Below are 21971 nucleotides of genomic sequence, written 5' to 3'. Positions count from 1 at the left end.
TACTACTTGTTACTTCAATAAAATTGGAACATTTTAAGATTGTTGCATATTTCATTAGCATTGTGTTGGGGCGATGGGGACAGGCGGGGCTTGAAAATTCCACCTTGTCCAAAGTGGGGAATGACAGAAAAAGTTTGAGAACCACTGCCCTAACCCAACCGACACCTTAGCCCTAAACCTAACCATTAGCAGAATACCTTGTGAGAACCAGCAAAATGTACTCACTTTGAAACAATTGGTCCTCAATCTGATGGTGAAATTTGAAAAAATGGTCCTCACTCTGAGGGCTAGACAGGTACACACCCTAACACACTCAAATGTAGTTTGGGTTCTTTATATGTTAAGACTATATTGTTTTTCTCTAACAGCAAAAACAATTGAAACCATCCATAGATATCCTGCAAATGACTCAGTAAAAACCCAACGGATGAAAAACAATAATAATGTGACCCCTGTGATTCCCTTGACATTGAGGGCTGAAAATTAATCCCTTTTACACCTAACTTGCAAACTGATTGTAGGGTTGGTAATTAATTCTTAATACCCACCATCTGTTGTGCATAAAATTAATTGCATTGCCAAAAAGGCTACAAACTAGCTCACTGATGTCAGCTGCAGTTAAGTTGGCAACTGTATTTAAGGTAACAACAGAGAAGGGAGTTCAAGTATTCAATAATGAAGCATGTGCTCTTACATGTACAGGCTTTGACTGGAAATGGAAAATAGGAATATTAAAACATAAGGGTAATCAGACTTTGCATCCCTTCAAATTTATGAACTCATCCCCAACAATATGCAGATATTAGTGGCAAAGTAACCAATTGTTTTTAAGTCATCAAGCAGCTTCTTGCATAGTTGTGATTAGATATTTGACCACTTTTTTTGTTGAATTGGTAGAATTCATTAATAATACTAATAATTAATGGAACTTTATTGATCTCACATTGGAAAAATTTACCTTGACATTAGCATTGGGCTGCCATTGTGTGGCATTCGGGGAGCAGTATGGGAGTTAAGGGTCTTGCTCAGAGTCCCAGAGAGCAGGCTGTGGGGATTGAACCAATTACTTGCAACCATCTCAGAGCGCAAGCGCACTGCTCTAACCACTAGGTCATCACCTCCCCGACAATTCAGGTAAGTTGTTTGAATTGTTAACATGCATAAGGCCATTATTTTTTCAATCAGAAATTGTTAACAACGTTGAGGCCATAAAAGACGATATATTTTCATTTGATATATTTTAAACAAAATTTTTTTGTGTGTGTTTGAAATGCTTTCCCTGTCAGAACACACCAGTGTATCTAAGTTTAAAAATTTACTGTTGATTTGAAGTGAAATTAACATATTTGGTGGAGGTGCTTTTTAATTTTAAAATCAAATCTCCATATTGACAGTTTTTCCTTAAAAGATCAATATGGATCAACTAGTTTTGTACTTGTCAGCTGGTACAGTGATCTTGGGTTTGAAAACCATTCCTTGACTTTTCCATCTATCTTATTATTGTAGCAAAATTACTCTCTTTGTTGGATCTACCATAAAATATTTCACCTAATGGTGTCATGATTTTGGCACTGATGGCTGGCTTGTTTGCTCATTTCATTCACCTGTCTAGCTCTGCCTCTGCTTCTCATTGCTGCTCATCAGATCCACCTGCTCTTGCTTCTATTTAAACTCCTTGATCCTAACCATCAGTGCCAGGTTATTCAGGGACCTAGGGTGGCAGTAGGTGGGTGCTCGAACTCAGAACCTCAGGATTCCAAGCTCTTTGCCCTAACCACTAGACCGCAACTCCCCTCCACTCCCCTCTAGCATTACTAATAATGATTGTTTACCTGATCCTGATCTGTTTCTGTATTCTGACTTTTGAGCCTGCCTGCACCTGTCTGATCTGTTTGTCTGGCCTGTCTTCTAACTCTTGTTGGGTTCTTCTGTGGACTCAACCTGGATCTGCCTCTTGACCTCACCCTGTGAATTATCCTGTCTTCCTTCATCGGCTCTGATCTGATCTATCAACTCTGCAGCCTTCTAGGCTTCTGCATCTGGAACTCTCTGGCAGCATCCACTGTGTCTTGTCAGCCAACTATGGAGCAGGGATTTCTCCCTATGTTTGTACCTTCTTAGTCAATGTTTACTACGAAGTTTGCTTTTCTTTGGACAATGGTACTATTGTTCCACCATCATCCTGTACACTACAGCTTTAAACTTGGCAAATCCTAGCATGTACCTTTAGATCCTAAATACCGTTTTTTTTTTAAGACCACACTGTGGGTGAAAGGGTTTATATTTTTACAATAAACAGCTTATATAAGTATATTTCATAAGCATCACAACAAAATACATTGTGCTTAGAAAAAGTTCAATTACTCATCCCTTCTGAAAAAGAATTGAGTCCTTTTAGTTGTAAAATTGAAATCAGATGCTACTCACTAAAGCCATATCTTTATAAGTACAACCTCAGTTTGCTAAGGAGGTTAACCTCCAACTTTGACTCAAAAACAGTCCAAAACAGTTCAAGAGCACCTGGTTTGAGGTTGTTAGAAATACTGCTAAAGTGAAATGCAACCAGTGAATGTATCCAAAATTGAAATCCAATTTTTGTGAGTGGGGTCCAGAATTCAAACATTTATTCGGAAGTACTCATCTGTGCATAAAGTGTACAGTCAGAATAACACTGAACACTCCAAAGTGTTTAAGCTTTATGACTAAGAGGATGACAATATCTCAAATGTGTCAGATCCTTTAAAAACCCTAACCCTTATCTGTCTCTCTGTAAAAGCTCTCTACTCTAAATTTGGCAAGCTCCATCCACTCTACTACACTGTCAATATCGATGTGCAACTGTTACTGATGCATGAATAAGAGAGACAATGATGGTGACATGTGCTGTTTTATGTTTGATGATCGGCTCAGTGAGTGGAGCTCCCAAGTCTAGGGTATACCACTCTCTGTTCTTCTTTTTCACATGAGGTCAAACACTATTGACTGAAACCAGTGAGGGGAATGAGCCTGCATTTACTGACAAATTGGTCCCCTGGATTGACCTCTGGTTCAAGTTAGCTCGAGTTCAGGAGCAGGAAATATCAATACACCTGGTCAAAGGCATAAATCTCACTCTGTCACCAAAAGGAGGGCAGGCTGATTTACATTTACATACAGTATTCATCATCAAGTTGACTTTCTGCCCCCATGGCAGTGAATGTGAGTGTGGGAAATGTCACTTTAATTATACTGCATTCATAACATTAAGAGCAATTACAGCAGAATATAAAGGGTCACAAGGTACACACATAAAAGCGACTAGAGTCATATGTCTAGAAAATAATGACCGAAGTTCCAGCAGCAGTTAAAAAATGCAGTTTTATTGGCTAGTAAGACCCAGAATCCAATTACAGAGTCTCTCTGCAGTTCTCATTTGTAAAAGTACAATGTGTGGGGGAAAAAAGAACCCAGATAAATTGATTATGCTTTTTTTCATGAAGACTTCTCACAATGTTAATGTTTGGATTGTTCTTTGATTCACACAGAATTTACAATAATTTTAATTTTAGACAGACAATTTTGGTGATAGAAAAAGGTTAAAAATGCTTTCTTTGCTCAACTGTGTCACCAAACCAGATTATGTTAAGCACAATTAACAATTTCAGTCTTCTATTCTGTAAATCCTGTTTATTTCTCTTCACTTTTTCAGCATTCAGCTTAATGCTTACAAAGCTGAATAGAGGATAACAGTCTGTTTTATTTTATTGTGAGCAAATGCAGTGAAAAGGTAGATAATGCCCTTATCCGATCAAACAATGTTTTGTTATTTTTCTTGCTCTTTTTAGAAGACCTATAAACACCACCGACCTGGTTAACTAATTACCTAATGTGGCTTTTACTTATTTAACAGAAAAGTCCATCTTTTAATTTTTTAAGGCAAGAACAAAACAAGTTACAATAGGGGTTTTAGGCTTAAGTAAATGCTTTTTGTCAAAGTCCAAATCTGCATTAGGAGTGTAATTATACACCCAGCTCACAAGACAGAGCAGAATAAAGAGTTTTAGAGGACAAAAATAAACAAGATCTATGCAAATTTTTTAATAAAATTATTTTTTTTTATTAATATAATGAGCAAATGTTTTGTAACCCATAAACTGTTTTATAAAGTCTATTATTGTTTAATAGTTCTGTCAGGACTAGTTGCTTTGGCCCAGAAAACAGATGGATGCTGAGACACAGAACAGCAGGTTGACGATATTTAATAAATAAAGAACAGAGAAGCACAACATGGGCATGGAGACAGGAGAAAAGCAGAGGATCCAGTAACTAGTAACTGCAGGGTGATTATTTAAGTAGAGCTGGGCAAAAGCACAGACAATGGAGAAACACAAGTGAAGGGGATCTACTAATTACCTGAAGGCTCTGGCTGAGAGAGACATTTTCAAACATGGATAAACAGTTAAAACCACAAGGGAGAAAGTAAAGGTGTATTCAGACCGAGCGCTGTGATTTCCACGAGCCCTGCACGGAGTTCACCGCTCTGCATTTCAGATGAAGTGTTTACACCCTGGACTGCATCATCAAATCAGATGTGAAACAGCGTGAAGCTCACAGCCCACTGATATAAAAGAATAAAAATAAATTAGCAAATAGACTGAATGATTAGTGCAGGTTTTTGCAGTTAAAATGATAATTTGTAAAGTGAAAATATATATATATATATAAATATAAATAAAAAGATAAAACGTAATTCTTTTGCTTCAGAGATAATACAAAAGATTTAAAAATGATCTAGCTTTTCACTGCTACTTGATTCATGCAGGGAAAACCATTGTTTTTGCTGATTTAATTTTAAAGATTTAAGATCATCTCCATCCCAGCAGATGTCAGTGCTACTGTTTCAGCATATCAAGTTATTGCATAACATAATGTGGCATTCCTGTGCTGGCATTGAATATAAAACTCGACATGTTTACTTTTTTTATTGGCTTGAATGATTGTTTCACAATATTCAGTACCTTATTAGCCTCAGTTTGGATCTGGTGTTACCCCCAACAACCCTACAGCATTTCTTGTCAAGATCTCGCTGTTATAACTTCACAATAAAAGCATAGGTGAAACGTAAAATTACAGACTGCAGCTAAATTGTTCTCTATGCACAACTTTTGAATTTAAGAAGACCATACATTTTTGGAAAAGCCAGAGAGTTAGGACAACCTCTCCAATAATACAGAAATAATCTCTAGCTAGATTAAAATTAACCAAAAATAATGAGATCAGAGATCAAGCAAGAGATCAAGCAATCTGTTTAGCAATAGAGATCAAGCAAGAGAAATATGCTTGAAAAAAACTGACAAAAAGGTAAACAAAAACCCCTAAAGGCCAAATAACATCATATGGTAAGACCCAATTAGCAAAACTATAAACAGACTTAAGACAAAACCAAAAAAACTAATTCTTAAAGGTAAAATAAGAGAACTAATGTACACTAGTAAATCAAGTTTTGACACAGTCGCTTATTAAACTTTGATTGTTTTTTTATTCTGAAGTAATCCTTATGCCAAAAATATAGAACAATTATTATGTTTTTGTTTTGACAAAGTGAATGAAGGGTTTTTCTGTATGTAGCAGACTGTTTTACTAGAAAACTATAAAGCAGTAAATAATATTGTTTTTAAATTTCTCTCCTTTTAAACCTGCGGGCTTGTCAAAATCTTTCACTTACTTTTACCAGCTAAAGTCATATACTTTATACTGACAGGCCAATCACAACGCAGAGATGTGTTTTGAATTTTTTGATGCAAATCGGGCAGGCTTTTGAGGGCGGGACGACAAAGCTGCGCGATGTTGGAGGAAGCACAACAAGGAAGATGGCAACAACTATTGTACGGTTCAGTTTAGGAAGGAATCAGTTTAGGAAGGATCAGACTTGGGGTTTTCGTTGAAACGTGAGCAGGATGAGGCTCTATGCTCATTCAGTTTTAAGAAGGATGTATTGGCCGTTTTACAGACAGCCTGTTTGTTTACACTCCCCCACCAGCTTTCAGTCACGCTTACTGCGTCACAGTCAGTTGCGCTCATTGGTCAGAGCGTTGGCCAATAGACACAGACAGCGGTTTGAAAGATAACAGGTTATTCTCATCAACAATCTTGTGATGTCTCATTCATCGGGGCCACACTAAATTACACATTTAATCTTACATTTAGTCTGGTTTATCAAGCTAATATACAAGCAGCTTCTCAAAAGTGTTGACAAAACTACTTCATTAAAATGGAAACATCATGTAATGTCATAATTGTGAAGCACAGGATCTTCTAATGCCCCAATTATCAGTTCACAATAATCAATTTCTATAGTAATCTTTAAAAACATCTTGGTCAATTTAAAACTGTTTGTTTACCTGATCTTTTAAGACACCCCTCATACTATTTGGATTTTAGTACATTTGAAAATATGCTACTAGAACCTGGCTGGTTGAGCCAGATTTAAAGCTGAGACAAGGGCAGGAAAAATAGGGTCAATGTCATTAAGTTCTGTTGTAGAGATTCTTAAAGAATTTGCTTAAATATCCAGCTGTTATGATTCTGCCCTTTCTGGACTTCTTGGTTATGTTTAAATTGTCTTTTTTCCATAATTTCCATTACATTCTAGTTGTTTTCTGATTGTATTTGAGTTCTTATGTATCTCTTGTTTACTCTCTATTGCCCCATTGTGTCAGTCTCCTTCACCTCGCCCCCTTCTAGATCCTTCTGCCCACAAGTTCTCCCAATCATTTGATTACTCCTTTCATTGTTCATCATTCTTTTGCTTCCTGAGGCCCCTGTCACAATTTAGCGATTTAGCCAGCATATGCCTGACGTCCCAGAATCTTGTAAAACGCTGGCATAAGCTGAACTTTATATGTATTTTTTTCAATTTTTGGCGTAGACATAGAGTGTTCATAACGAACTTATGTCCGAAAACAGCCTAATTTATACAAAACCGACGGCAGCGTAATGCCTATGAAATGTCACAAGCCAGTGTCCTGAGGGTAAGCAGCAATGCACTTACACTTAACATATGTCAACGATTAAATAACTTACCTGAAACGGATGACCCACGTATGAGCATACACTGGCATACGTCGAGAAATTTTGAGCATGCCGTGTGTTGACGTGTGCCAGCGTACTTCAGCGTGCTCATGACTTACACAAAATTGACCCATAACTTATCCAATGTATGCCAGCGTTCTTTGCCAGATTTTTCGCACATAAGGCATATATATGCCGGCTACGCTGGGTCCACAACAAGTATCCATTCATTCTGACAACAGCAATGACAGATTCTGTTTTTAAAAAAATTTTTAAAAAAAATGTTTTTTTTTTTTTAAAATGAACGTATCTTTGAATACTTTCAATTTTATTATCAATTTTTTCTTAACATTTCTTTCAGAATGAGAGGAGCCATACTCTGATTGTGGCTTAGAAGGATTTCCATGTCATCTTAAATTGATTCCCATTTAAATCCCAACTGAGGCAAACTAAAGGCAGATATAGAAATTAATAATTATTAACATTTTTGTGATTCTTGGATAGCTAACTAATTTGATGAAATGCTCAGGAGTCTTTCATGGTCTTTTTCAGCTGCTTTCTTTGGGGATGCAAATCTAGTGTTGAAGGCCCACAGAGAGCCACCCACCATTACAACGATCTCTACATGGTAGATGGTATTACAGAGAACAAATATGGAGCAAAATGGTCTAATCTGATCAGCTCCTTTCAAAACGGCTCAGACGAGGCACCTGTGATTCCTAAGCTCTAATTAACAATGTCATCTGTGACAGTCTGTGGACTTGTGAAATGCTCATCTCATTGATGGTTTGAGACATCTTGCAGTAATACAGTGGCAAAGGGGGACTTGGTTAAAAAAAAACGGGTCATTCATCGCTGGCTGGTACAAGAATTTACAGCCTTGATGTGTTGAACCTAAAGATTACCTCACCAAAGACACTTCACAGCACTTTGACTGACCTTTATTCATAATTTGCAAATCTGAAGAGGGTGAAGCATTGTCAAAAGCCTTGAATCACTCCTCAAATTAAAAAAAGATCTAAAGAACAGCATCTGAAACTGAGATAGCATTTAGCAGCACAGGATGCATTAAAGTCTTTGTGTATTCTGGAGGTTTGTTTTTCTATTTACATTGCATGTGCATGCACACAACCCCCATTAGTGCAATTCCCCATACATATAGTAGCATACTCCAGTACTTTAAAGTGTGTTTGCGTGTACATAAATGTGTGTCAGCCTTTTTTGAAATCTTTATTGGCCATAATGAAGAGTGACAAGACTGCAAAGTACAGAGAGCCTTTAATATTGGTGGAGTGAAGCCACGCTTTATACATGCCAGAAGTGCCAAAAGGCCCTGAAATCGAGCCGATAGAACTAACCTTATTTAACGGGCAGACATCTGAGCCATTTCCCCCAAAGAAAATGCCACTTCTGAATGTCATGACCTTTTCTAACCGTGTTTAAAATCCTCCAAGGTCGTTAAGGTGTGGTTTGTCAATAAAATGAATTTGAAGACTCTTGGGGAGTGGTGAACGGGTAGAAACAAGGACAAGTATGCAGATTTTATTGCACATACTATCAGGTATTGCTGCTGTTTTTCTTAAGGCTCATGACAGTGATTAAAGGACTGTGCATATGAGTGTGTGTCTGTGTGTGTGTGTGCAAGTCTGATGATCTTTAAACTAAAAGAGAAGCTCAATAGCATAACAAGGATGAAATGCAAACCACTTCCTTGTTATCAGAGTGTATGCATCCGTTTTGGCAACCGAGAAAAGACCATTATTCAGATTTCACCATCAAATTGAAGACTGCTTATACCATAGTAATTTTCAAGGTCCTTCTCTTTAGGATAAAGGTCTGAAATAGGTTAAGGGTTCAGTTTAGGGTTAGGTATGGATTGGTAAAGGACATAAATAAGGTTTTTGTCACGGTTAGGTTTGAAATCGATTGAAAATTAAAAATTAGACAAAGCTTTTTCATTGCAATTCAAAGATTAAAAAAATTATGTTGAAATAGGAGGAAGTAAGGAATGTTCTTAGGTTCGTGGCTAGCTTTAACAATACATATAAAATATTATATAAAATATCACTGTGAAGACAAAAGAGTAAACAACAAAGTAAATAAGAAACCTGATATCTTGATAACCTGATAGTTCATCTTCTTAGTCTCACTTTTAAATATTATAATCTAAATTTTGCACACTTTGTTTTGCTCATAAACTTTAGTCAGGCGTTCAGTTATAAAGTAAGAGTGTATTTGTTCAGAGCACAGGATACCGAACTAACAATCTCTACTGGATTATCTCTTATTATAGATACATCTACCTTAAAATCTCTTAATTCTAGTGGCTCTACAAAAATTTTAGGTGCTTGAAATAACAAACTACTTTTATTATTTTTGCTATAAAAGTTCTGAACAATTTTAGATTTGAGCAAGTCATGTCCAGGGCAATCTATAATGAGCTGATTTTAGAGGGAATATGTGGAGTGTCTTCACTTACTAGATTTATTAAGCTAATTAGGAAAAACTGATTATTCTGTAGCTTCCAGCTCTTTATTAAATAATTCCTTATAATAAACCTATTAGGAATTAATAAAAGTGGAAAATAAATTAAAATGCATTTACCTGAGGTGTGCTTGTGCCTTTGATATTGACATAAAAGAAAAGAACAATAGCTGTAAGGAAAAGAAAAATGCTCTAGAGGACCTTAATAAATGTTTTGTGTGAATGGATAATTAGAAAAATTTGGTTTCAACTGTTACTTGCTGTACTTTGTTTGGGTAATGTTTTTATGTAATCCAGTTCATACTTTCACCTTCACATGACAGAGAGTAGTCCAGTTTATATATAGAAAGATGCGCAACTAATTAGCATATATTTCTTGCACCACAAAAATACAACAGCTGCCTACTCCACAAAACTAGGTAACTGGGTCAAAAAGAATGCAATGGCGTGAACAGAGACGTGCACAGGTATTTGGCTGACATTTGTTAAATCTAATTTAATCTAAGCTTTTGGATACTGAGATAAGGGATATTCGGGCAAGGCGCGAAGAGCTTGGAGCCATACGTTTTGGTAATTAAGCAGCATTATGCTCCAACTTCAGTAGATGTCATAAAAATACAAACTGCTGCAAGTATTCTTGAAGAGTTAAATCCTAAATCAGAGAGATGAAGAGGAGAGCTTCTTAACAACTGACTGAGAGACAAACAAACCATTCAATGCTTTTCCAAAGACAATGAAATGTCCAAAGCTTTCTTTCCATTACTGCTGAAATTTGCTCACTTTTTGTAACCTTAAAATTACATTCATTTAACTCCTCAGAGGAGTGCTCTTAGCTCACGTGGTAAGAGAGAGGAAAGACCTGAAGCCCTGCTAAGTGTGAACCCGCTGTGATCTACAAATTGGCCGAAAAAGCCATATTTTCTGATTTACTGTGGCCTCCAATGTAAGTTTGTGGCTTTCTTCAATCATCCTCCTTAATGCACTAACCATTAGAGTCTGTCCAGAAACAGAATATACCCTGGTGTCTCAATTATAGGCCAACACCGAATCTCTACGGTAGCCTTTCGCAGCTGTGGAAGGAAATGACTATCCATTTTCTGCTTCAGCTCTCACACACCAACCGTGCAGTCCTGCCTGTTGTTCAGAGCACCAAAAACTCATCTTTCCAGCTGAACTGTTTTATTAATAACCCTGACTGCAGTGAAGGTGCCAATTAAAGTTGACCAAAGATTTACATTTTTTTTCTCAAAACTCTGTAGAGCTGTTTCTCATTGTGGCCTTCTGTCAATTTCCATTTGAAAACCTTAGTACAACAGAAAGAATGGAAGCTTTGAAAGCAGAGTAGTAAACACAATATGAAAAAGTAGAGAACAATGTAATAGATATAAAAAAAATAAAGCTTTATAACGTGCTTTGATCTTCTGAGAACAGCGTGATTTGTATGAAATCTGCGGCTATCTGAAAAGATACACCAAGAAACTGACAAGATAAAAGAACTGTCTGCAATGAGAATTCAAATGGAATGTGAGAATAAACAAAGAAAATATATTTTTTTTGCCACAATTTAATAACGGCAAAGGCTTCGGCGGGATTCAGTTTTTAATATCCCCCACGATTCTGTAATAGATACAGAGAAATATCCATGAGAGATGAAAACACAGAAAATGCCTGTGAAATAGCTTTCATGTTCTTCTGAAAGCACTTATGGATTCAGCGTTTAATACTGCGTTTCCTCTGTGAGTGTGTGGGACTATCGACGTGACCACGTTTTGATTTAATGGCTAGCACTCCTCACAAGATGCCAAGTGGGAGAGATAATCAGAGGTAGAGAGGAGAGAAGTCCATGAGGGAGCAAAGGAAAGACAAAACTGGCAAAACACGGTGGAGACAGAGCAGCTCTGACAGAGATGTGAGGTAAGTAAAATATTGTGCTGACCAAGGTAGAACACCATGACCATTTATATAATAGGCTGAAGAACTGGTGAATGGCAGCCCTGCAAGTGAGAGTGAGCAAAGAGTAGAGGTGAACAGGGAAGATTAGGTCCAATGAAATAGGAATAATAATCTGTTTATTAAGTTTACACCAGAGGGAAGAGAAAAAAGCAAGTCTTTTTGGATGACTTAAATGTAATCTGAATGCTTTACTAGAGTCTGAGTCTCTAGTCTCTAGAGTACACCTTAACTGAGCAGATTATTTCCACTATTCTAATGTGTCCACGTGCAGTCTCTTTTTGACTAACCAATAGCCATTAGATTGAGGAAAATAATAATTTTCTGTATTCTTCACTTTGCTGTTTCTGTTGTCTTACAAAAAAAGGTTGTAGCCCTAAATTTCTATCATAATTATATAAAGTATCAAAAGCCTAGTGTGTTTCAGGAATTAAATTTGAAAAGTGAAACTTCATATATATATGCATTACACACTGAGTTTATTTATCTCAAGCCTTTAAATCTCAGGTTTCGATAAGTAAAACAAAGTAAAAAATAATTTTTAGTTTCTTTAACAAATTAGAATGTTACCTTAGTTAATAAAAAGATTCCAACGTTGTTAAGTTATTTTTAAATATACTCTATAATTATATTTATTGGTGTGGTTTACATGATGGCAAGATGGTACACTAAAAAAAAAATCTGAGTATTTACAGCTAAACAGGTTAGTAATAATTACTATACAAAGAACTAAATGCTGATCCAACCCAATGAATACTCATTAGAATGAACCCATATGGATTGTATGACAATCTTATTCTAAGATCAAAGTAAAATGCTTCATTCACTCTAAACCCATTTCACAGTATGGTTAAGCAAATGTTTTCAAAAAGAAAAGAGTTCATCATTTAAACTAACTCTGGCAGGCTTTGATATTTCTGAGAATCACACTACAAAGCCGCTCGGAGCAGTAAAATTAGCCTCACTAAGTACCGGGTGTATTTGCCTTTATGTGCATTATGCATATTTTTCTTGCATGCACTGGAGGCTTTTGTTTCTGTTTACTTTTCATTAGAGTTATAATGTTCATATGAGTGAAGGGGGAGATGCAGGTGTTACTTCCATTGCTTATGCACCTTTTCACCCTATCATTGTAAAAAAAAAAAGTGTTTTAGAATAGAGAAGCCTGTGGGCTTCTAGGTCCACAGGACAAAATCCATTGTCTATTTGCATCATCCAGGGATCAAGGGGTCAAGTATGATATATGACATGCCATCTGCTTATCAGACTCTTCCAGAGGTGATGGTGGAGTTAGCACTCAGTAAAGATGAAGGTCAGCATATCAAGTCGAAACAAAATGTGCGAGCCAGGAGCTGGGGTGGCAGTGCTCTGAGGGTGTGGAAGTTGTTTGCACGGTTCTTGATCTTGCTACCATACAACTGATAAGGCTGGCAGAAAATCCACTGCCAAAAAGGATTATCTGTGGGCAGCTCAGTGTGTCTGGCACCAAGCATTCGGGGTAAAGCAGATGCAGGGTTGTTTGCTTTAGAATCTCCTTGAGAAGTTTAGCCCAGTGGTTTCAACAAGTCGAGTCCTACCGGATCTACAATACCTATCCACTCATCAGAGACCTCAGTAAAAGCTTGTTGAATCAAGATACTTCATCCTATTCAATAATTTATAAGTGAATTGTTTTTGCATACACATTATCCAGGAGTGACTCACAAACCCCAGCAGTTAGCGGTCACATTTGTTTTTACACATAATTGCCACTTGACGTGACTTAACAATAGCACTTCTGGCTCCTGCGTCTGAATAAAGGCATATAAATGAACAATATGTCTTTGTATTGCTAAAACCAAGGCCTTTCTAGATGGTCTGTTAAAAGGCAATCTCTACAGTTCAGAATTCCTTTGTGGATTGGCTTACAGTAAGTTCATCGTACACAACACCTACACTGTCTACTCCAGCATCTTTATAGCTTTTGGGTCTTTCGTGTGATCGGTAACTCTAACATTGCTGATTAATTTGGTTTTAATAGCCTTATATGTAGGTAGGTGGTTGGAAATGAGCTGAAAGCAATGTGTGAAATGTTTTAGTTTAGACAAACAAGCTGCCTGTATCCATCTCTCTATCTATCTATCTACTCCGACAGATTAAAATGTGACCCATCTGGTTCGGGAAGAATATGGACTGTAAGGCACTTCAAAAACCTTGGGATGGTGTTTAAATCCATAAATTAGGATTGCAGTTGACTCAAGCTGACTCCTGTCCCTGAGGTGGTTTTTGGCCTAGTGGGTTGGAGCAGTGCGCTTGTGCTCTGAAAAGTATGCAAGTACCTGGTTTGATCCCCACAGCCTCCACTCTGGGTTCCTGAGCAAGACCCTTAACCTTACCCCATTGTGGGACAATAAAGGATTTACATTTACATGCAGTTAAGCCCAGTTGCATTGACTCCTGTGGCCATTATAACACTACCATGGTCTGCAATGATTTTCATAAAGTTATCTTGGATATCATTCTGTATTCCCTTCTGTTTGTTAATGACTGACTTAGACTTGGGATTACTCCTTCAGGGAAATTCTGGTTCCAGTAGCATATATAGAGTACAAAGAGTTAAAGCAAGATGCCACTAAAGATAAAAATACAACAGATGATATAAAAAGAGTGCATGTAGTACAAAAAAGCATAAAAAAAGAAAAAAGTTGTAATGTCCTGGAATATGTTTCCCTTAGATATAAAAAATATCTGCAAAGGGAAGACTACACAGCAGTTGACTTGGATTATTGCACTTTTACTGCAGAGATGAAATGACCTTATAAAATAAGTTAAAAAAATTACACAGGCTACACAGTAGTTGTCATGTGTTATTGTTAGAGAAGTAGAATATTGCACTTGAGTGAACATAGGTAATGTTTTGCATAAGGAGGGGGGGCTTTGAATATTGTTTGACCAACAGACAGACAGACAAACAGACAGACAGACCATACAGTGCACAAAATGTGCATTAAGATCAGATAAAATATAAAATAAAAACAGAGAAAAGAAGAAACATTCATTTATGATTAAACTGTTTTATATTGTCAATGAACATTTAGCTCTACGAGCTTCACATATCTGTAACCTTGGAGCTGATGGTGACTTGAATGTTGGAGATCTTTGGAGTACTTTATTAGGTAGATATGACGTGACACTTAGAATAAAAGAAGTAAAACATTTCATTGGTCTAAAGCTATAATAATAGGGTCTTTGTAAAGACAAAGGATTAAGTAAGCAGCTGTTTTCAGAGACTTTGCCAAGATGCAAATTAATTTGTTGCTGCACCCTGTATTTTATATCTCAATGTTTCACTCTTACATTTGCATTGTTTATGGGTTTCTCTCAAACATATCTAGACATTGGCTTTTTGCTTGCTGATCCTTTTCCTCTCATCTCCTTAAGTTTTATGGTGGTTCATAGAAGGGGCAAATACATGCTTATAAAATAAGACACATCTAATTGCAGATTATCTTTACCCTTATTGTTATTACTTCTATTAAAATTCGTATAAGGCTAAAGTTCTTTTTGAAGCAGAGGAACAAACAGTAACAGGACTCAATGTGGAAACTCAATCAGAATGCTCCCTATTCACCAAAGGCCTTGCCATAGTCAGTATGTAATGATGAGGGTTAACATGACATAGACTAAGGTAGGTTATGTTAAATACATGTATTATTCTGTTTGTGTTGGGCCTTAATAACCAAAATATCTAATTTAGTAAAGAGGACTGATTTTACCCACTGCAAGTAATATAAATATGAATAAATAAACAGAGGTAGCAGACTATGAGAGTGTATGCTATCATCACAGATCTACATTTCATTTGGATGACAGGGTGGCATCAGGCCAGGTGCTTTAGAGGGTTGGAGCTGTGTTTAATGTTTTCAGTAATGCACATAAATCAATTTGTTGAAGCTAAAAAAAGCTTAAGACTTTCTTTTCCGGTAAACCAAAGAACGCCGCTCCTCTGTGCATTGGCAGTAATGTATAAACATTTAAAGACATGAAAGATTTAAGAAATCCTGTAAAGGAACAGATGGTTTGTCTTTCTGTCTGTGGTAACCTGGCAGGTGTTACCATATGTGATATTTATAAGGTAAGAACTGAGAAAAGATTATTTCCATCTCTATGCCTCAATCATCAAAAAGTGCCAGGATACAGATATACACTAAGGCACAACATAAAATGTAAATGATATCTTGAATATGCAAGGATTTATTTAATTCACCATTTTAGCCTTAACTGACTTTCATCATACATCCCGGACAGAGAAGAAATGGCCCTGACAGTTTTGACAAAAGACAATTCTTACTGGTTTATTGGTTCATTAACACTAAAAGGCACAGTTGTAAAATGTTTAAATGGAGCTTAATGTTACCTGAGGAACTTTTCTTGAAACGTCTTTTTTGTACAAGCTTGTTGTTATGGAATAGGTTTTTTAAATATCTAAAACATAAAAGATTGCCCTAATATTTATATTTATTAAGGCAGTAAAATATATTACAAATTAATAATGTCACACTAAATGCTTGATATAATATTCCAAGAGTCAAAAATTTGGATGAGATATTGAGATATGCACCACAGGTTATAGCACACCGCTTTCTCTGTTTTTGTGATTTAATATCAAGTTTCGCAGGGCAGAAACTAGGGTCACCTCAAATTGCTAAAAAAATCAATTATCTAAAGCAAACTTGTCAGTTTTATCTAGGTTAAATATTTTCAATGCTGAAATCTTTTTAATCTTGAAGTTTGGTTCATCCTATTCAGTTTATCTTGTGTATTCATACAGCATGTTACTTCAATTTTTCCTCTGTAAAACCAAGAACTAGTTTGCTTAGAGAAGACAGCCAAGTAATTTACACAGGTGAAAAATCCTGACTACCAGCACCACATCTTGTATATTTTTAAGTTTAGCTTTTAATGGCTTATAGGCTTAATGGTGGCTGCAGTATCATTCCAATACTAGGACAGAATGGGAGTATTTGGAGTATCATAATAAAACCATAACATCAACTGTAACCCTAACTTTTATATTGTCTTTACAAAGAGAATCGGGGACTGCTTTGCTGTGGTTGTTTTTGTCTGAACATGAATGAGTCAATATCACCTACTGTCAGTTCTTGTTGTTGTTATTTCTGACAATCAACTCATGACAGCTTCAAGAATCATGTTGGAAACAATAGTATTGTTTAGCAGGCAGACCAGTAAAGTCACTTTCCTGTGATATGGTGCAGACAAAACTTTACTTTTTATCTAATGTGAGTTAACCACAGATGTTACTCAAGAACAAAGGCTGGTCACATAAATCTGTCCGTAGTGAGGCGGCGGATTTACATACTATCCCTATGCAAACCGTTCAGGGAAAAGCATTGAAGGTCGAGCAGGTAATTTCACTAGAATAAAACGGAGGTACCTTATTCCAGAAAATAACCCTTGAAGGACTGTATTTTTAAGTGATAAAAATATATGAACCATGCAGTAAATTATCATTATAGCCCTGTGAAAATAAAGAATACATGTTGATCAAAAGCAGCCAGCTGTCAGTCAGCGTTAAGATGATGTGAGGAGCATTTATCACTGCCCTTCTCTATCAAATCTCTTTGAGGTGACAGGGTAAACTCTGTTGCGATAGGCTGGCATCTATATGGATGCATTTCTGGTTGGTTCCGGCTTTGCGGGTCCAGGCCACAGTCTCCACCTTCCATGCAATGCAATCACCCCTTAGAGTTCTGGAGCTTTATTAAGGACTGGCTGAACATTTGCCTTCATGTACCTATAAATGCCTTAACTGTTATCAGCACCAGGCATTTTTTTTATTTATGTAAGAATTGATACATTTCTAAGATTTGGTTGTCAGTTGTTTTTGCATTCATGTCTACTTAATGTCTACCCATTTTAGACCCATCGCTATACAATGCAAATAAACACTGACCTTTTTCAAAAGGCCTTTATCTGCTGTTCTTCCCTCTGAGAGTGAAATCACCTCTCTTTGTCACCATACTGTCATATATGGTGATAAGCCCATATACACTTATTCCACATTCAATCTTTAGCATAACTGCAACTATCTTTAAAGAGGAGACTAAAGCATGGTTTTTAAAAACTCTTAATACCAGTGATCCCCATTTTGTGATGCCATTCTTTATGGCTGGGGGTAACCAAACATTGAGTCTGGAATCTGAATGTGGAGCTCAGGAGAATAGAGCAAAGAGTGTGACAGCTCTGGCTGAGTGGGAGTCAGCGGAGGTGAAGGGGCACAGCTGGCTGTGGGCTTGTTGTCTGCTGAGGCGTCTGAAGGCAGTGGGCACAAATAAATAGCTACACTGCTCTGTTTTGCTCTTTAGTGAAATAAATCGGTGGCTGAATTTGATGTCCATCTGCCACAGTTCATCACAGAGCGAGGAGGAGGAATTAATAAAACACTGATCATCTTCCTCCTCTGTTCTTTGCTCCAGACTGTTTGATTTCGGTTTGACCGGAGTGCTGCTCTCAGAGGCATCTAAGACGTCTGAGGCTTATGTCCAAGTCTTAAGAGGTCGCTGTCTTTTGACCAGTGCCTGTTTTAGTATTTGACCATTCTTTCCAAAAATGATAACAGAGGATTTGACTGGGTTCTTACTGCTTCACAGGCGTCAAAGATGATATTTTCAGTCTTGCACACATAAGCCTTAATTTGTTGTGAAAGATGCAGGAGGGAATTTATGCCTTAGGTTAGTACTTTAGTTCTGAGTAAGTTCCATATTACAAAAAGAAACAAAGTACATAAGAGATTAATTTTTCTAAACTCATAGAACATTAAGTGTAAACACTAACTGTGTTATGACATGTCTGTTAAATAGTGACAAATAGTAAACATAGCAATAATGGGACACAAATATCATTTATTTACAATTGCCAAGGCTCATAAGTGAGTTTCTGTTTTTCATGGACAGTTATTACAAGTGCATTTTAGATTGATCCTACTAAGTCACACATAATGTATTATTTGATCTGAATGTGCAGTTTTTTCAAGGAATGTTCAAGATTTAAATAAAACAGAATATATTAATGTGCCAAGCATGATCAGAATAGAAGCTCTCTGACGTGTACGGTGTTAAATCACCATTGCCTCAATCAGAATTATATAATCTGCAGAGGGGTTCACATGTATGCTGTTCAGATTGTCAATCATTATATAAAATCCCTCTCCTATGGATTACAATTTAATTCCTATGAAGTTGACCGAATGTTCTGAATGGGGCATTTACAAGATGCATTATAATTCTGATTGGCCCTTTTTTACCCAACTGTTTGTGTCCATGTTAACATTGCTAATGTCAATTAAAACAAGGCTGATAGCAAGTATTATGTACAGCGTAAAAATGAAAAATATAATGAATGAGGCAAAGTTTGTAGTCTGTAAACAGTGGTGAAATATTCCTTTCAAGTCTGATCAATCACTGTAATGTTGTTTTTAATGCTTGCCTTAATCCAAATTAGTCCTAATTCCAAAATAAGAACTTTTTTTTTTTCAAATATAAAATGATGAATGAAACCCAAATTGAACATATAAATTAGCTGTTATCAATCCATATAGAGCCATTTAGTTCAAGAATAAATTAATCTTTCTTTTGTCGACAAGCTGTTGCTAATTTGGAGCAAATATCTGTGTTATTAGCAACATTATTGGGATTCATTACATAGAAATATTTTGAAACTAGATATGTTATTAGAAACACAAATTGCATTTAAACAAACAAATTTAAATGGTTATGTAATCAAATATCATAAACCGGCACAAATTGAAGTCTTTATTCTGTTGTTATTCTAACAACACAAAAAGACAGATCAAAAGCTTCTGCTTTTATTACTTCAGAGAATATGAGCCACAAGCATAGAAACAAGGTGTATTAGTGCTAAACCACTCACTATTCTATAGCTAAAGGTCATCACAGCAAATACTGTAAATTACAACATATTACAGAACTTACCAGAAGTTGTGCCAACATCTTAGCTTTCTGACTAAAAACAAAGTTGAAACAAAGTTATAGGACTGCTTTTATACAAGAATATTGACATGGTGTCATGGGTCTAAAAGAATATGCCCTGAATCAAACTAGTTGGTTAGAGAACCACCAAAACAAACAAATAAATAAACTTCGGATAACTTGAGGGAAAGGGGAACAGTGGCTCACTGACTGAGTTTATCTTAATCACTAAAATCCTCTGATGTTCCTTTGGACCATGAAATTGTACTTTCTTCTGCAAACATTCTATCAAATGAAAGTTAGAGGCCACGCCGGACAGCTTTTTTGTTGTTCAGTTTGTTTGGAGTTCTTTTACTAAATTTCCATGGATCATTGTAACTGGTTAAGAAATGCAAGTAGAAATGTGCACCAATCCCCTATAGTGAATGCAAAACAAAAAAGAAAAAACAATATATGAAATAACCATGGAATAATAATTATTGCATATGCATGTGTAGGAATTATTGAATGCTGTTTTAACTTCAGTGTGCTACAAAGACACTTTTGGTGTTTTTGCACATGTGAAACGTACTGAGGAAAAATAATTTAAAGAATAAAAGATCGCATCCTGAGACTTTCTTAAAACCATTACAAAGAGAGAAAAGACCACCAGGCAGAGGGGATTAATCTTAGCTGGAATGTGGTAGTAGCAGACTAGAGTGAGGAGCAGAAAAAAAGGGTGACATTGAAAGTGTAGCAACGATGGCAGCACAAGCAGGAGATCAGGTTAAAGACAGCGGCAAAGCACCAATTGATCGTTCTAGAAACAAGGAAAGAACAGAAAGGAAAAAGTACAGAGAGAAGGAAAAGAAGTGTGAGATAAAGAGAACTGGACTAAAAGAGAGTGATAAAAGGACAAGGACAGCAAGAGATTCAATCTTACAACCAAGGTCCCTCACCACCGACAGTGTCCTGCCTGTGATGTGTACTGCAGGGATTGGTGGGAAAAGGCCAGAAAGAGAAGAACACGAAGCCATCAGCAATATGAAAAGCAGCGAAGACCCAAAACAAATATGGGAACAGCCACTTGATGATGCTGCTACTTGCTCCACAAAAGGGTAGTGGTGATTGGGGGCTATAATGGAGGGTTGGGGGCATAAAGCCGCAATGATGCAGGCTGCCTGGAGTAAATGTAGCTGACTCTAATGGCCAAAACGACATCAACAAAATAATGCAAATAAAATAAACAGAGGACATACAATAAAGCTGTACACCCAGCAGGCATTCCAGTCAGTTGATTGAAATCAACCAAGATGTAGGGGAGGGATTTGACTAGGGTTAGTGCGAGGCAGCGAACCTCTTTGCTAATCTGGTGTTCAGCATAGTGACATATACTGACCTGGGCTTGAGACAGCACTAGTGGTGGAGGGCTCAATTATTGCTACAGGGGAGGAGAGGGGGGGGAAGAGGGAGGGGAAGGGAAAGAGGACATTCATGTATTATTAACAGAATGGAGACGTAAAACAAAAAAGAAAAACGCATGCAAGGACAAAAAGGACAGGGAATGGAGACAAATCCTCCCCATGCAATAAGTACTAAAGTCTCTGTGGCAAGATGCAACTTTTACATGCTCACAAACATGTTTTACCACCCTAAACGCTTTGAGATTTGCATGAATTAAAAAGTAAAGAGGATAAATAAAACAGATGAACCCCAAAGCTGTAGATGATTCAAAACTAAGGTTTTTCGGTTACATGAGATGCTTGGTCTGGTTTGCTAAATGACTCACTCTTCACTTTGATGATAAACATATCAACCACTGGGACCACCCTATAATTTCAACAGCACTTCTATGGTAGTTCGTAAATCAGATCTTCCTTTGACACAGATTCAGCCGTTGATTTTGATTTTTGTCGTCCTTTTTAAGATGTATGAAGTGACTAGAGAATGAGCAGAAAATGGGGAACCAAAGTCTATGTTTGATCCAGCAGCGGCAGGAAGTCAGGAAGCTCAATCTGATTAACATATAAACTCATTCGAGGCTGAGCCACTGGTGGCATTTGACTGATGGAATAGTGAAAGACTATGAAATGCTCAATCCAGTTTGTCAAAACCCAACATGTGGGCTCTTTCCTCACTTAGTTTATAAGAAAAAGTGTGAGAGAAATAGATCTTATACTTCTTACATTAATGGTGACTTTATACTCAATTAATGTATCAAGGATTGTTGTTTAGTAACACAGAATCATGAAATCCCTTAGTATTATATTCAATAAACCTGTAGAATTGCTTAACACACAAACAAATCAGCTGATCACATGTGAGCAGAAGGTAGTGCATATTGACATCAAGATGTGAAGGGAACTACTTGATAAAAGATTAAACCGAGTATAGGAGCAATAAGGCAGGGGAATATAAGTGACTTTTAATATAGCATTGTTTTCGGTGAAAGATGTGAAAAAGAGAAACTATCAGGTGAGCTGTAGTTATGTGGATGAAAATGGTGATTTCAAAAGAAAA

At 36.7% G+C, this 21971-nt stretch overlaps 1 protein-coding gene across 2 annotated transcripts in view; it reads right to left on the bottom strand.

Moving 5' to 3' along the window:
- The window catches only part of negr1 (neuronal growth regulator 1), a 221910-nt gene that overhangs the window by 15745 nt on the left and 184194 nt on the right, over window positions 1-21971 (bottom strand). The window contains exon 7 of one of the 2 annotated variants that reach the window (XM_015389834.1): window positions 20851-20892. The exons of the other annotated variant lie outside the window; for it this stretch is intronic. Coding sequence (XP_015245320.1) covers window positions 20851-20892 — 42 coding nt within the window. The remainder of the gene's footprint in view (window positions 1-20850; window positions 20893-21971) is intronic. 2 annotated transcript variants of the gene reach the window in all.

Source organism: Cyprinodon variegatus, unplaced genomic scaffold (assembly GCF_000732505.1).
Source record: "Cyprinodon variegatus isolate N-32 unplaced genomic scaffold, C_variegatus-1.0 Scaffold475, whole genome shotgun sequence".
NCBI lineage: Eukaryota > Metazoa > Chordata > Actinopteri > Cyprinodontiformes > Cyprinodontidae > Cyprinodon > Cyprinodon variegatus.
Note: the sequence above shows the minus strand (reverse complement) of the source record. Positions and strands in the feature narration are given on the sequence as shown.